The following is a 17,533-nucleotide window of genomic DNA, read 5'->3' as shown; positions in this document are numbered from 1 at the left end:
GTGTCTCCCACCGACATGCATAGCACTGCAGTAAGCTCAGATTTCTTGCCAAACTCCAGGCATCTATTTCCAATTCCTCCTAGACATGTCCACTTGAGTTTCCATAAGCACCTCAAACTCCACTTGTCTGAAGCTGAATTCATCTTCCATCCCTATGTTTCTACCCTGATAAATGATTCCACAGCATCTACTGAGACTCATCTTTATCCCTAACATCCAATGAATTGACGGTTCTTGTTGATTTCACTGTGTATGCATCTCTCATAGATGTCCCCTCCTCGTCATCCATCCCCACTGATTCCAACTTGATGCAGGCTCTACTAATCTCAACCTAAGACAACTTTAATAGTCTCTTAATGGCTCTCCACACCCTTATCTCCCCTTGTGCTCTGTCAACCAACCTCCCACAGCCCCTTGAACCCACTGCTATCAAATCAGATCTTTCTGTCCCTGCTTAAAACCCCATCACCTCTACCAGCCTCAAAGTAGTGTGGCCATGAAATTGATCATCCAACCTGGGATCCTGCTGAGAGTGAAATGCGGTATTGTTCATCATTACACTTCCACAGCAGACAGACTGTCCTGAGCAAGCCTTCACATAAGACACTCCCATGTCTCTGGCCACAACTCCTCCCCACTCCCCCATCTTCCTCACCTCCCCACTATTTTCAGTTTCTCCTCCCCATGCCCCCATCCTCCTCACCTTCCCACTACTTCTCACTACTTTCAGTGTTACTGCTCTCTCATCTCTGCCCCTTTTTTCAAACTGCCTTCCCCCTCCTGAAACATTCCCATTTATTGTCAAACTTGTTTTAAGCTTCACCTCTCCTGTGAAGCTTTCTCTAAAACCTTCTGGCTGGTCTGATTATATATTCCTGAGGGCCAACGCAGTGCCTTGGACTTATTCCCGCACCAGAACAAGGGCTCTGCACTGCACACGGCTCCCCACTCTGAGCTCCTAGTCTCGTCTTGTTCATCTTATCTCTCCAGCAACTATGATGACTCAAAGGTCTGCACCTAGCAGGCATTTCTTATGTCATTTCTCAGTCATGTCTTATGCTTAGTAAAACTTTTTGCCTTTGCTGCTGCTTAAGCGTCATTAGTAAAAGATACGAATATGAGACAGGATGAAATAAGTATTTGTTAGTAGCTCCTAATACCAGTCCTGTAGATCACAGACCAAAGCCCTGCTTAAGCCATTTCTCTGTAAGGGAGAGCTCTGGCATTGTAAAATCTGAGCTAATGGCAGAACTCCTATCGGAGGCCAGGAGAGGAAAACAGAAATGGAGATGAGCCAACATTATACTAGTGATTGCCCACTTAATTCCTGAGGTGTCTAGTATAAAATTAAGCCAACCTCAAAATAAAATAAACCTGCTGAGTACACATGGGGTCCCAGGCAAGGGTGGGGGTAAGGAAGGAATCTTGCTACCAATACAACAGCAACACATAGATAAGAATAGTGTGGGATCATGGCATACTCTACAGCTTGCAAAGCATTTTCCTACATATTATGTGTATATCACACATCTTCAAAACAACCCCATGAGATAGATTAGATGTATCCTGAGGCTCAGCCAACATTTCCTGAGCTTTTACAGTCCCTCCAGGATGCCAGGCCAGTGTCCCTTTTGTAGCCCGAGACACCCCAGGCAGGACTGACCTCATATGGCTTCTTTATGAAAGCCCTTCAGCATCCAAAATGGAAACCAGAGCTCCAAATGTTCCATCAGCCAACCTGTCACTTTAGGGCTGGGGATAATCTAAAGCGGCTGACAGTGAAACCAAGCCAGGGACATTCTCACAGTGCCGGGCCCAGGCTGCTGCCACAGCTGTGGCAGGCGTGTTAGAGAGGCAGCCATCACGTCCTCTGTACTTGACAAGAAAGCTGTGCTCTAAGGCAGCAGCAATGTGCAACCTCAAGCTGAGCCTCAGCCTAGGAGCCAAACTGACAAGATAAAGCTCCCACAGAGATCTGAGGTTCTAAAATACATCCCCCAGATAAAAGCTCCCACAGATCTGAGGTTACTAAAATATATCCCACAGGTAGATGCTGTTAGCTCTTGAAATTTTAACATTAAAAAATCTATTTCTCATAGATCGAACAGCTCATGTAACATCTTTTAAAATCTGCAGACACACCTCAGACGGGTAGAGTACTAAGATATCAATCACTATTACTTCAGTATGAATTGGCCCATGAATTCACTACTTTCCTTATCAGTAGCTGTTCCTGGAAAGAGGAGATCACTAAGTATCATAGTGAAATAAGAGACAACTAAAGGCAGAGAGCAGAAAAACTGACTCAAAGAGGTGGGGGAATTACCAAAGATAAACTTGGCCTGCCTCATAATTTTATCCAGGGTCACATCTGGAAAAAACACCATTTCAATGGCCTGGTAAGAACTCACCCCTAATAAGATTTGAAATGCATTTCTTCTTATCACTAAAACTAATAAATTAATACACTGAGAAATCCAGGAGTATCCCAGTGCCAGTGTTCTGCTGCTCCTAGTGTCCAGTGAAGGAAGAGAGACCTAAATAAAACTTAGTCCTAGAAAGTTGGCGTGGCTCTGAAAAAAGAAGACGTGTAATAACAATGGCACAACCAGACCCAGTCTACCCTGTGTGGCCTCCCTCCACTGGGGCCTTGGAACGTGACGCAGAAAGATACCTCAGCACACCTAGGATCTTACCCCACCTCACGCCTGTCTCGCCTCTCACTGCTGCTGGGCTTGTCCATGCCACGACTGTGCCCGTGTTCCGTGTGCTGCGAGAATGTTCTATCGACAGTGTTCTGTGCTACTGCATTGCATTTTATTCAATTAAGCTATAAGCAGGCTCATTTTTCTCACAAATTCTGTTACGTACAAGATCGTAAGCAAAACAAAAAGACCTATGTGCAGGCAGAAGACCCCCAGACTCTAATGTGGATAGTTTTTCATGTTCAAGTATCCAGGTTTCTGCTAATTTCATTATTAGGCAATAAGATCATATGCAACAATTGAGACAACAGATAGAAAAATGTTACCATTAAAATGATTCACCTACATGAATAAGAACGTTTGGCTGAGAAGAGAGAAAACCATTTCTCAAAGAAGATGTCACCAATTACAAAAGTCAACACCAAACAGACAAACCATGAAGTCACATGTTTAAAAATCTTCGCAAGGGTTTTAGTAATGGTGGAGTAGCATATAATGGACTAATCTTCCAACAACCACAAAAGACCCTAAAATCTCTAGAAAATGTACTTGAAAACAATTAGTTGAAAATACTAAAGAGCAACCAAAAAAGCAAAAACGAGTGGAAATCTGACACTTGAAGGGAATCGCACTGGGCAAGATATGAATCGTGAGAGTATTTTGCTGGGTGAAATAAGGGAGATGGAAAAGGGGCAACAACCCCATGATTTCACTCACACGTGGAACATAAAACCAAAAGCAACAAACCAACAAACAAAAAAAACAAACTCAAAGATACAGGCAGCACAATGCTGGGGACCAGAGGAGACGAGGGCAGAGGGAGGACCAAGAGGGTGAAAGGATGTCGAGTGTACGGTGATGGGAACGGACGAGGCTTCAGGCACAGTGGAGCGTGCAGACGCTGTGCTCTGGAGCTGCACATCTGGAATCTGCATGTGATTAGCCAAGGTTACCCCAATACACTTAATTCAAAAATCCATATGTATAGGCCACTTCCCAAGATTATTTCAGGCTGTACAGGGCAGGGTGAAGAGACCTCCAACAGAAAGCTACCCCTTCATTGGCTTCAAGAGTAAAACAAGATTCAGGACTGTCAGCTGACTGGAATTGAACAGAGAAATCTTGAAAGGATGGGGCCGCAGAGAAAGCAATTCCCAAGTCCGTGAAGTCCTCCAACATGTGGCTCCTAAACTGCACAGTATAGGGGAGGCTCAGAGAGGTCCAGGGAAGAGCAAGAGCTAGAGCCCTGAAAACTGCTCGAGACGTCAGCTGTTTCCCATGTGCAAGCCCAGCCTTCCACTGAAGCCCCAAAGCGCTGCTGCCTTGTGAGTAAAGACTGTCCCAGGACTATGGAATTTGCCAAAGAACCATGGAAAACATTAAAAATTAAAAATCACACCCTAAAAAGCCTTCACAATTTTAAGGTAACAGCCAGTAATGTGGCTGTCTGCTAGAAATAAAGAACAAAGGAAGAAAACCACAGAATCATCTCAACAGATAAAAGAAAAAGCATTTGCCAAAATTTGTCATTCTTAATTTAAAAACAAAACTCAGAAAACTAGGGCTAGAGAGGAACTTCCTCAACTGTGATAAAGGGCAGCTATAAAATGCACACAGCTGACATCATCAGTGGGAAGAGACTGAATTTTTTCCTCCCAAGATTGGGTGTAAGACAGAAGATCTGTCCTGGAAGCCTCTGACCACAATAAGAAATGAAAAAGGAATAAAAGCCATAAATATTACTGTGATACACTTACACAATGGAATACTACACAGCAGAAAGGAAGAAGGAACTCCTACCCTTTGCAGCAGCATGGATGGAACTGGAGAGCATTATGCTAAGTGAAATAATCCAGGCGGTGAAAGACAAACACCATATGATCTCACCTATAAGTGGAATCTAATCAACAAAACAAACAAGCAAGCAAAATATAACCAGAGACATGGAAATAAAGACCAAACTGACAGCAACCAGAGAGCGGGGAGATAATGGGGCAAAGACGAGGAAGGGTCATCAAGGAACATGTACAAAGGACCCTTGGACAAAGACAGTAGGGGGAGAATGGAAAGATTGAATGTGGGAGGTGGGGGTGGGTAGGACAGGGGAGACTAATTGGGGGAAAATGGGGACAACTGAAATTGAACAACAATAAAAAAAGCCATAAATATTAGAAAAGGAAAACTTTACTTACAGACAAGATAGATTATTTACAGAGACAATCCTAAGATATCTACAAAATAAAAACACTAGAACTAATACATTAATTTATTAAGGTTGCAGAATACAAAGTCAATATACAAAAAATCATTTCTATATATTGTACTGGTAACAAACAATTTCAAAATGAAATTTCCATCACTCTGAAAGTTCTCCTGTGTCCTTTCCCAGTCAGTCCCCTGCTGCCAGAGGTAATAACAGTAATGTTTGGGTTTGTTTTCTCACCACAGATTCTTTTTGTCTGTTCAGAACGGTTATGCAAATGGAGCGACATGGTGCATTCCCTTTTTTGTCTCACTCTTCCCCTCAGCATCATTTCCCTGAGATCCATTCACGTCATTTTGTATATCAGTTTACTGTTTCTTCACATTGCCCAATATTCCTTCCGTTACAAAAATGTAAAACAATTTGTTTACCCATTCTCCTCTCGATGGACACTGGAGTTTCCCTGGTTTTGAGTATTATGAATAATGTCTCTATAAACGTCCCTGTACAGGAATAAGAAGCAGAATAGGTAGGCACAGAATAGACAGGGGGAGGTTAAGGATAATATAGGAAATGGAGAAGCCAGAGAACTTATATGTATGACCCATGAACATGAACCGTGGCAGGGGGGAGGAATGCTGGAGGGTGAAGGCGGCTGGTGCAGGGAGGAGGGGGAGAAAGGGGAGGAAAACAATGCACAACTGTAATAGTATAATCAATAAAATATACTGAAAAAAATCATTCCTGTACATGCATTTTGTGGACATACATTTTTATCTCTATTGGGCAAATACCTAGTAGTAAAATTGTTGGGTAATAGAGTGTGTGTGCACGCGCGCATATAATTGTGTGTGTATTATGTATACATATATATTTAGTACAGTATAGTATATGTATCATTTATTTATTTATGTATTTATTTATTTATTTAACTGTGTAAGAAACTCTCAGATGGTTTTCCAAAGTGGTTGTTTTCTTATACTCCCCCCAGCAACATAGGAGAGTTCCAATCACTCCACAGTCTCACCAACACTTGGTATGGTCAATCTCTTTAAATTTAGGCATTCTGGTGAGTATAAAATGATACCTTGTGGTTTTAATTTGCATTTCCCTGATGTTACACATTTTTTCATGTGCTTATTGGGATGCTGGTTACAAGGTTGTAGCATTTGTCAAAACTCAAACTCTTTACTTCTGATCTGTTCACGTCACTGCAGAGTCAAGTGATATACGAATTTTTTGACAATGGGCAGGAGGGGGTTGATGCCCCTAGCTCCAGTGCTATAAGGGTGAACTCTCTATAAATTTGGCCTCAATTAAAAAAATTGGGGGAGAGTAGGGGGTGATATCGAGGGAAAAGAAATAGAATCACTTGAAGGACAGAATGAGCTATAAGGCTATTAGGGGAAAAAACTCAATCCTTAAATTTTTAACACATTCAGGGGCCAACTGAAAAGTTAGCCCCAAAAGAAAAATCTAAAGAAACTTAATATTCATGAACTAAAACAGGCAAGAACCAATTCAGCTAAGGTGGTGATGTATAAAAACAAAACTCAGTTTGTTACATAAAACATGTGATTGCCAGATTTAGCAAATATTTTTAATCTAGCAACCCAAACCAACAGACCATTAGACAACAAAATACCTGTCAGCCTAATTTAAAACAGTGAGTTTTTTTAAAAGCATCTTTTACAAAATGCTCTTTTTGTACTTTCCATGCTAGAAATTCTAACTGAGTATGAACGAAGATACACAGACACTAGAAACCATCCAAAACTCATTCTTACCTTCAGTGAAACTCCCTGTGAGGGTTATTACTACAAACACTTTCCCTTCTGGCTCCAGATCCACCTAGAAAGAAAGAAAAAAATGTATATTATATTCTAATTTTAAAGTACTTTTTATGTGTGTCAAATATTCTTACAGATAGGGCTAATGCACAAATCACAACCACACATCAAATCTAAGTTTCTCATTAAACAGTGAAGAGGCAAGAAGCAAGTGAAAACATAAGCAACCGTAAGGGCTGACAGACAAATCTGAAAGTAACAGTTCTGTCAATGTTTCTCTTCTCTTGAATTTTGTTTTCTTCCATTTTGGCTCTTCATGATATCAAGAAGCACCCATAAACTTGGTCATTGTTTTTGAGATGTCCCTATTTTCTGCATGCCACTCATAAGAGTAGCATGTTATTAAACTACATGGTAAGTATTTGGAATAGAAATGTAATGGAAACATGTAAGGTAATGAATGAACAAACTCGTGACATGATCAACTGCAAACCTTTAGTTTCTAGGAAGGAAAATGTATAAGGGGAGGAGGGCTATCTCTGTCTATACTATTTCCACCTAAGTGCAGGTAATCCAGGGAAGGCGGCTCAGGACCTTGGCATCCACTACCATTCGCAGGAGTTACCAATGTTGCTATAAGTTCTCATCTATGAGGTGAGACATCCAGACATGCGTTCTGCAAATGTGGCAGCTTGAAGGCCTCTCAGCAGGTCCCATCCTCTGAACATGTGCCAGCTTCCCAAAGACCTTCACTCAGCATGGCCCTAGGATGGGGCAGTGCCCTCCCCATCTGCCTGATCACACGAGACTGCGAAGGCAGGCTCTGCCTTCTTTGTGCTGGTGCTATCCTTGGACTACCCACGAGTCCTCCTAAGGATTGGACTGTAAGATTCTTTTGGATGCAAATATATAAATTTGCAATTGTCTTTAAGTAAAAATCTTAAAGATTTTACTTAATAGCCCATTTCTGCTGTTGGCCTCTCATCTGAGAGAGAGAGGGGTCCGGCATATTAAATTTAAATAAGCTGCTAATCACATGGTATGTCAGACAGAGCCCTGAACTAGACCATGACATAGACTCAAGCCTGACAGCCACAGGTGGCTCTGGGCAAGGTTCTTAACCACCCGGGGCTTCACTATTGTCATCTGAAAGTCCACGATGTCATTATTCAGCATTTCTGACATGGCTGCCATCAGATGATCTCAAAGAGCATTAGCAGTACTATTTACTGTACTTATAGGTGACAAAGACAGAAAAAAAATGCATTGACCTTACCATCACACCCTGATCATATAATAGAAAAATGCCTATTTTGTACTGACTGAGAAAACGTTACCTATATAGCAGCTTATTATAAACCCTCCCTTTTCTCTGCATATAATCTGCATCAATGTGTTTACCACCCTGTAAATCACCCCAGTGTTCAAATCAGCTACTTGCATCACAACTACTGCTAACTTAACTATACCCCCCCCACACACACACCCATAACTGTCTTAATACCATGCGTGAACCTTTATAGAACAGTTCTGAAAATAGAGCTCTCTGGAGAGATGACTAAACAGGATGTCAGCCTCTAATTGTCTCACTCTCTGCCTTGACTTGTTTCAAGTCAAAAATATGTTCTTTTTGAAAGCCACTCCCTCACCTTCAATATAAAGGCCTAGCAGGGCCACATACGTTCGCCTTCACAACATACACTTCTGCTGGCACAGGAGGAGCTGCTGCCAGCCCCCAGACAGACAGACTGCCAGGGCACCTCTGTGATCCCCTGGCCCATGGCCAGCCCATAAACTGTCCCCAACACTGCTGTCAGGACTGGCAAAGGCCACTCCGCCCCGACGGGTCGGGGGCTGCAGTGACAGACAGCAGGGGATTCCACCACTTAGAGTCACGACCTTTCACAAGGAGAACAGGTTTGCTCCCACATTTTTCTTTTTTTTTTTTTTCCCCTATCCTTTTTTTTATTTTTTGGCTTCCACCTTTTTGACCTATGCCACCACTGTGAAGGAAAAGCCAGACTCGAAAGCCATCATCAAGCCTAGCCTGTCTAAGATTTCTGACTTTAGGACAGGGCTGTACAAACTGCAGTGGAGACTTCTTGGTGGGACATGAGAACACAATGGAGTGGGGCTTGCATGCAGCAGGAATTTGTAAGGAGAATAAAATTAAACAGAAAATATGAACCCATCAAGTTGTAAAAAATATATATAAAGTACTACATTAAACTTCCGTTTGCAGTTTTGCATGCAAGTATAAGGGTATTCTGGATTTTAATGTAAAAATGTATTCATCGCTGTCACAGAGAAACAGTCTGAAAAACGTGGCCTTAGAGGTCACCTGTTTCAACCCCGCAGTGCTGATGGGCTGTTGGCATCTATCCCCAGTGGCTGCTCAGACACCCCCCACTAACAGCCAACTCACCACCCCACACCTGGCCTCCTTTATCCCCATATGTCACAGAAAGATCTTTGTCTTGTAGCAGAAATACAGCCATCAACAGCGTCTACTCACTGACCCTAGTTTTATCCTCTGCAGCCATAGTGGGTAATTCTCTCTAGCTAGAATACCCATTCCAGCTTCTGGGAACAGCTCTTCTGCTTTATTTGACAACTAGCACTCCCTCATGTGTAGTCCAAATGGTTCAGCTGGGATGCTACCACTAGCTCCGGACTGGACACGTGACCCAGGCCTTGCCAGTCAAAGCCCTGATTTCCTCCAGAGATGATGACCGGCCTGGAGCTGACACATGCCCTATACCTGACCATCTGAGTGACTCCCTACCTTCCGTTACTGGTTCAGACTTGGGCACAAAATCCAAGGCGGTCCAATTAGGAATCCTGAATGTACAGAGGAGAAATAAGCTCTCCCGTCCAAACACAGCAAACCCTGCATTCTGTGTCCCCACCATCCAAACACATACAGCCTGTATCTCAGTCTCTTTAATAACTTGTAGACTCTCCAGGAAGGCATGTTATTTTACTTAATCTGAGAGATCAAACAAAATGAGTTATGGGTCAGGCAGTGTACTGGGTAATACTCAAAATTGTGAAAAAAAAATACACATCACCTGCCTGAAGTTTACTGCCTAGTGATTGGGGGTATGTAATCTTTCAGGCTGGAAAATCCTTTCCTCTCATTTTTACCTGTCAAACTCCTATTTGTCCATCAAGACTCAACTCAAAACTGACCTTTACAGGGAGGCCGTCCCAGACCTCTTTTGGATAACTGGGCAACTCCACACCATTATGGAAACCATCACTAGAATCCACATCATGTCCTAGTCATTATGCCCTATTCCTTAGGACCCTGCCTTGCACATAAGAAAACTAAAATGATTTGTTGAATGAATGAGTAAATAAACTAACAAACACAGATATCGCAAGTAGCTTCACATAGGAGGTGGTTTTCTCCTCCTTCACCATTCTGTTCCGTTTCCTCCAGGTATGCCCCAGTTTTTCCACTCCCCCATTAAAGAGTGAACATAGTAGGCGGATGTAAACCTGACCCTCATAGGGGAGATCAAGATTATCACCAGCCCCAATCTTGACAGTGGCAGTGGCCGTTATTGATGCAGCTGTGGGCTGCAAGAGCACTTTGAGAAGCCCCAGCGACCCAGCTTTATTTCGTTGAGTTTTCCATCAACTAAAACCTCTGCACCTTTCTACGTGCTATTAGGCTCTGCTTCCCACATCCTATGCAGTGGCCCCAAATCCTAAGAGCTTTGTATTTTTTCCACACACCTTCAGCTTGTTGTTCTAGGCCCCAAGGTTCGCCAGACCCCAACTCCAGTAGGTTCGTTTGTTTTCCTTCTCAGCTTTATAACATCCAATATCAGGGCCTGGGTTAGCTATGTCATCGTCAAAAAAGCATGCATTGCTGATGGGACAGTAAAATGGCACCATCACTTTGGAAAGAGTTTGGTGTATCCTTAAAAAGTTACATACATGTCTCCCATTTGAGCCAGCCATTTCCCTCCTTGATATTTACCCAAGAATAAAAGAGCACATGTCCATACAAAGATATGTACACAAATGATCACAGGAACTTCTTAAAAAGGTGGTATAGTCATACAACGGGATAGAAAATGGAATAAAAGAAGGAACTATTGAAACATGCAACATCATGGAACAACATTGAATGGAAAACACCAAACAAAAAAAAGAATATGTTCTGTTTAGAAAAAGCGAACTAATATACAGAGCAGCAGAAAACACATTAGTGATTGCCAGGGGGTGGGGTAAGGAAAATAAGACAAGTGGTAGAAAGAGATAAAAGGGGGGCATGAGAGTAGAAACATAATTCAATGGAGAAAGAATATTCTTTTTAACAAATGGTGCTAGGACAATGGGATAGCTACCTGCACAAAATTAAAGGTGGCACCCTGCCTCATACTGTGTGTAAACATGGATTCAAAATGGATCACAGATCTAAATGCAAGAGCCAAAAGTATAAAAGTCTCAGGAGAAAACAGGAGTAAATTTTCCTGACTTTGGGTTAAGCGATGGTTTCTTAGATATGATATCAAAAGGACAAATGACAAAAAATGTGGTCAGTTGGACTACATTAAAATGTAAAAGTTCTGTGGTATAAAACAAGCAAGGAAATGGAAAGTGTCCATGTCTCATTGCCCAAATATCTTTGCAAAGAGCCACTCTCATCAATTTTTTTCTATTAAGCCTTCGGTGGCTTCCCAGTGCCTTAATAACCTCCCTACTCCACCTGGCTTTCTGGGTCACCTGGAGACCCCTTTTCTGCCTCCCCACTAATTTATCCAAATCTCTTTTTCAAATTTCCATTCTTTAAGCTTGCCCATATACTCAGGCTTACTATCACACAGCCACACCTTTGCACACACTGTTGTCTCTGCTTGGAAAGACTTTCTTTCTTCACTTTACCTGTCCATTCATTTGAACCTGACTGAATTACTCCAGGGGTCGGGATCACTGCCAAGTGCTCAGGATTCCCAGAGCAGCTCCCTGGGGCAGCAGGTGGGATGGGTAATGATTGCACCTGGTGAAGATGACACAGCTACAGGTGCGGAACGAAGGAGCTTTTGCCAGGGAGATCTTGACATGCACACTGATCCCTCCAGTCTCAGAATTCTTGTCCCAGTTGTTATCTTTGTACTTATCTACGCCCTTTAACAATTAGATAATATTTCATGTAGTCATAAAATTTCATATAACTCATCACTTGCAATAATACGCTCCATTCCAGCGGGATGTGACAATTTTATATTCCCTAAAGGGTCTAGCAGAGTTCCTGGAACCAAGCAAACACTCAACAAATTTGTGTTGATTTGGTCTAACGAGTTGAATTGGAAGGTCATTTGACCACCTCAATTTCATCACCTATAAAATAGGGGTGATAGCATTTTATCACATAATAATACTATGTGACAGCACTTTACAAAATATTAAAGCACGCCAAGACGGCCCCAGGCATACCAGAAGAGTATAAACTACACGGCCTCACTGCCTAGGAATCATACCTGTTTACTTGACCTGCCCAGCAGCTCTCCATCACCCCCTCCCTCCCCACATCCACCCCCTTAGCCAATGTCTGCTTTCCCTTGATATCACTTTGCAGAAGTTGGGCAAATCACTGTATCTCTGATTCAGTCTCTTAGCCCATGAAATAAGAGGGTAGTCTAAAAACCCCTCTGGCTCTAATGCTGCATGATTCTAAACAGGCTTGGATAAAAGCCCGTATATGGGACTCAACGGAAACCCTCATTTAATTAATTCAATTTCCCTTCATAAAAGGCATTAGAATTGATCAGACAGGAAACTTCTGGCTACTTAATATTCATTTCAGCCTGAGATAAGCAGGGGTATCTCTCATATTAAAAGAAAAAAAACCCAATCCTTTATTCAGGCAAAGTTACAAGGTTCACCTAGACTCTGTGGGCTTTGAGCCAGGCATCTGTGATATTCAGATCACATCCCATCTGTGAGGGTGAGGTGGCTCGACTCTACAGCATTTCTCAGTCTTGCTCTAGGGATAAGTAACAGAAGAACCTAAAGCATAATAAAGCATTTCACAATTCTCTTCCAGCTGAAACCACCAGCCTTAAAAATGAGAGTTCAAATACCTAGAGGAAAAACATTCTTACAGGATTGTTCCAATGATCAACGAGGAAGTGTGTGACTGTTGATAACAGAAATAGCAGCTACTATGTCCTGAGCTCATCAACATTCAGGAACCCTACTAGGTGCCTCACCGACAGACATTCTTTCTCACCTTCGCCACCTGCAAGTGAAGTTACACAGACAGCAAGACGGAGGCTTAGCGAGGCTGTGGAATTGACTGAGGCCACCCAGCAGTGAAGGGCGAGCCAAGATCCAGACTCAGGGAAAATCCTTCCGGGCTGCTGTGACCGCACCAGCCTGTGGGTCACTGCAGGTTTGCCTGCTGCCTTCTGCTCCACCCAAAGCCAGCCTGCCTGGGCTTCTGGCATGTTGTGTCATCGCGTCACCTGTCTCCCCTGGGAACTCGGGCAAAACTTGTGCCATCAGCACCTGAGGGTGCTCCCTACCAAATGCCAGCCCTCCATGTTCCAGCTCACCTGCTCACTGCCAAGGCCAGTGGGAGTGGCACGAGGCCGACAGTGTCACCTGATGGCTGTCAACTGAGGCACAGGGCAGGGGTAAGCATGACTAGCAAGTGTGGGCTGGGGCTGGCGAAACCCAGCAGGCAGCTCAGGTCCCATTAATTGTCCGCCTGCAGGACCCAGGTTAGTGTCATACGCTGCAGACACATGACACATGCCCTCACCGTGGGAAGGAATTGAAAGGAAAAGCGGGTAAGTGAGGTAAACCCTACATCTCTGATGATATTTCACTTTCATCTCTATAACATCAGACAAGTTTTATGTGTTAAAAGCCCACTAAGCAGTACAACATATTAAAACCAATCATCAAAAGATGATGAGGCAAAAACTGAACAGAAAAGTGAGGCTTATCAACTCTGACTGAACTTTAAAGTGAAGAAAAACACTCATTATTTTAGTGATTAAATTCTCATTTTGCTAAATCTGGACCTAATGTGTGGTCAGAGAAAAAGGCAGGCAAAGAGGCTATGACCACAGCTCTGGTGGCAGGCCACTTGACTCCTGTACCTAGAAAATGAAGGAGGACTAAGCCTTTAAGTCATTTTCATATATACATTTTATAATTCCAAGTCAGAACCAGTTTGTGCATTCCACAGAGTTAAGTAAGGACATTTGAAGACTACTAAAGAGTCTGTCTCTGAAATGCTCACAATAATTCTTCCACACCCCTAGCTGGACATATCCACAAAACCACTGTAAAATTAAATTTAGAATTATTTCAACTCAGAGCCTCCTATTCCTATGTTCCAGCATTAAAAAGGTATGTCATCTGGCAAAAGTAGAAGTCTTTTGCATTAAAATTAATTTTTCAGTGTTTGCCTGCCCAAAATGAAAAATCAGAAGTAAAGAGTCAAGATTGGATCTCTCTGAGGACTAAAATATATTTTCTCTGCCAAGGAGAGGACTAATGACATACAGTCTACTGCATGTTAAAGTGCTGTGTGCCTCTCAATCTTTGGCACAAATATCCAAGGGGCTGGAAATGTCAATTAAATGAAGGAGACTTTAGTCTCTTCAAAACCCTCCATTACAGTTCCACCTCCTTTACATCCAGAACTAAGACGGCACGTGCATTCTCCAATAAGGTGTCCCCAAGGACCTCATGCCACAGCAACTCTGAAGAGAGGGGACTCACAGGAACCACATTCCCACTTCATACTGTATTACCCCCATACTCAAAACTATGAACATTAAAATGGCAAGAAATTCACAACTATCAACAACTGAAGCTAAAAAACAAAGCAAGCAACAAGGCAGAACAGAAACAAAAGCATAGATACTGAGATCATTGGGATGGTGGCCAGCGGGTAGTGGGGGCTGGGGGTGTGGGGAGAAAGGAGTAGGGATTAAGCACAAATTGGTAGAGAACAGAGAGGGGGATGTTAAGAACAGTATAGGAAAAGGAGAAGGCAAAGGACTATATGCATGACCCATGGACATGAACAAAGGAGGGGGTATCACTGGAGGGAGTGGAGGGCGCTGGGTGGAGGGGAGCAAAAGTAGAAAAATTGGGACAACTATAATAATATAATAAATTTTTTATTTTATTTATGTATTTATTTTTAGACAGAAGGGAAGGGAGGGAGAAAGAGAGGGAGAGAAACATCAATGTGTGGTTGCCTCTCACACGCCCCCCACTAGGGCCCTGGCCCACAACCCAGGCATGTGCCCTGATTGGGAGTAGAGCCAGTGACCCTTCAGTTCGCAGGTCAGCACTCAATCCACTGGGTCACACCAGCCAGGGCTATAATTAATTTTTTTAAAAGAACACTTTAAAAAGGCACTCTCCACATGATCTCATGCCTTCTCTTTTCTGCTCATCAGATCCTTCCATAAAGAAAGCATATTGTCCTTGCTAGGATGGGTATTAAACAACAGGGGCAGGTGGTCACTCGGCCACGGCTGGAGGTCAGGAACGCAGTTCATGGCGCCCTCCTGCTCCGCAGTGTCGCAGCCTCCTTTCTTCTTCACAGCCTCTGTGGGTTGCCTGGTGAGAGCTGTCAGCCCCATAGTGTGCCTCTGAGAATGGTTTGTTACTCACTTGACCCAGAAAACCTCACAAAACCATGCAAATCGAGAAGTTCGGATTTTTGTGTTCACTTTAAGGACACTCATGAGACTGCCCAGACCATCGAGGGTATGCATATCTACAAAGCCACCAAGTCTCTGAAGGATGTCCCGTTCCATTGTTACAATAGTGGAGTTGGTAGGTGAGCCCAGTGGGGCTGGACCCAGGGTCAGTGGCCCCAAAAGAGTGCTGAATTTTTGCTGCATGTGCTTAAAAATGCAGAGAGTAATGCTGAGCTTAAGGGTTTAGGTATAGATTCCCTGGTCACGGAGCACGTCAGGGTAAACAAGGCTCCCAAGATGCAGCGCAGAACTTACAGAGTCATGGCTGCAGTAACCCCTTCTCATGAGCTCTCCCTGCCTCACCCAGAGGATCCTCACTGAAAAAGGGCAGATTGCTCCCAAACCAGAAGACGGGGTTGCACAGAAGAAGATATCCTAGAAGAAACTGAAGAAACAAAACTTATGGCCTGGGAATAAAATCAGCATAAAGTAAATGCTAATAAAAATTTAAAAGGTGGGGATATAAATAACCGCAGAATTATTCTACACCGTTGATTCTCATCATCCACTATAATGGAGAGAGAAGGCAAAAGCTCTAGCAAAATCAAAGCCAGGAAGAAGTCAAAACTGCACATTTAGGCCTTGACTGGTGTGGCTCAGTTGGTTGGAGCATTGTCCCACAGCTGAAGGGTTGCGGGTTTGATTCCTAGTCAGGGCACATACCTAGGTTGTGGGTTTGATCCCCAGTCCCAGCACATGTGGGAGGCAACCAACTGATGCCTTTCTCTTGCATCAATGTTCCTCTCTGTCCCTTCCTCTCTTTCTAAAAAAAAAAGCAATGAGAAAATGTCCTCTGGTGGGGATAAAAAAAAAAAACCAACCCTATCCAGTATACTCAGGCATTCAAGATGTTTTACAGACTTACCTACTTAGTCATTACTCAGGCTCTAGGTTAACTTTAAAACCTAGAGAAACATTAGAAAATACATCTAGGAAAGAGGTAGAAAAGGGTAAAGGAGGTCAAATATATGGAAGGAGACTTGAGTTTGGGTGGTGAACACAGTGCAATACACCGATAATATATTATAGAATTATATACCTGCAACCTACACAATTTTATTAATCAATTCACTCCAGTAACTTTAATAAAATTAAGAAAAATACATCAAACCCATGTGTCTCTCCCACTGGTTATCTTACAGTAACACTTTACTCCTTTTGGCCTTCTGTGGTGAAAAAAAAAAAAGAAGACCTCTGCAGAAGCAAGGACATTAGTGCCCTGCTTAGAAATTCAGGTCGCAGTTTTCCAGGTAGACCAGGGAAAGGGAGACAAAGAGGAAGTAGGTTCAAATGCACAGAGGACCTATTAGGAATTTCATATGGTCAAATGAATGTAGGCTATGTAAATGAGATAGGTCAGAAATGAGCCCGGAGAGAACAGGGTTATCAAGTCAATGATGGCCTCATGGCACACTGGGAGGCTAGCCCTTACCCCAGAGCAATGGGGAGCCATTGAAGAGTTTCAGTCTGAGAAGTTGCAGATCACACCCACATGTCAGATCCCTACAGATAGGATGTTGGGGTCCTAAGGGAGAGAAGCTAATGGTAAGGACACACTTTTGAAGGCTATTCCAATCGTCTCAGTGAAGGATGGAAGTCTCTTGAGCTAAGTCAGCAGCAGAGGGAATGGAGAAGAGGAGGCAGGCAGGGGAAAGACAATGGAGGGAGCAGCATCTGGACTTTGTCATCAGAGGTGGGGTGGAGGGTGAAAGAAAAGTGGCCACAGAGAGACTCCAAGACTGATGATCCCTGGTGCCATTAACTGAGACAGGAACTCTAAAGGGATAATCAGATCTGGAGAAAAGACATATAGTTCAATGTGCTAGTGTTACCCATGTTAACTGAGCATCTACTGGGCTGCCCTTAACAGCTTCACAAAGTGGAGAGAGAAAAGGAGGAACACCATGAAGGTATACATTACAACCCAATGCAGCCTCAACTAAACAAGTAAGTGACATCAAAAACACTATTGAGATCAAGAGGAGTAACCACTGGACGTGGGGAAGAGCTTCACATGGGAATGAGACCTGACTTGAGGCCCAAAGGCAAGTTTCAGTGAGTGGAAGGGGAGGTTATTGTGAGTCAGGA

At 43.1% G+C, this 17,533-nt stretch overlaps 1 protein-coding gene and 1 pseudogene across 1 annotated transcript in view; one reads left to right on the top strand and one right to left on the bottom strand.

Moving 5' to 3' along the window:
- The window catches only part of PRKCH (protein kinase C eta), a 205,244-nt gene that overhangs the window by 136,855 nt on the left and 50,856 nt on the right, over positions 1-17,533 (bottom strand). The window contains exon 2 of the mRNA XM_045823062.1: positions 6,696-6,759. Within this exon, the coding sequence (XP_045679018.1) occupies positions 6,696-6,759 (64 nt within the window). The remainder of the gene's footprint in view (positions 1-6,695; positions 6,760-17,533) is intronic.
- On the top strand, positions 15,341-15,878 carry LOC123808344 (annotated as a pseudogene).

This window comes from Phyllostomus hastatus, unplaced genomic scaffold, assembly GCF_019186645.2.
Source record: "Phyllostomus hastatus isolate PE091 unplaced genomic scaffold, TTU_PhHast_1.1 phas_scaffold_501, whole genome shotgun sequence".
Classification (NCBI taxonomy): domain Eukaryota; kingdom Metazoa; phylum Chordata; class Mammalia; order Chiroptera; family Phyllostomidae; genus Phyllostomus; species Phyllostomus hastatus.
This window is presented reverse-complemented; position numbering and strand designations above follow the sequence as displayed.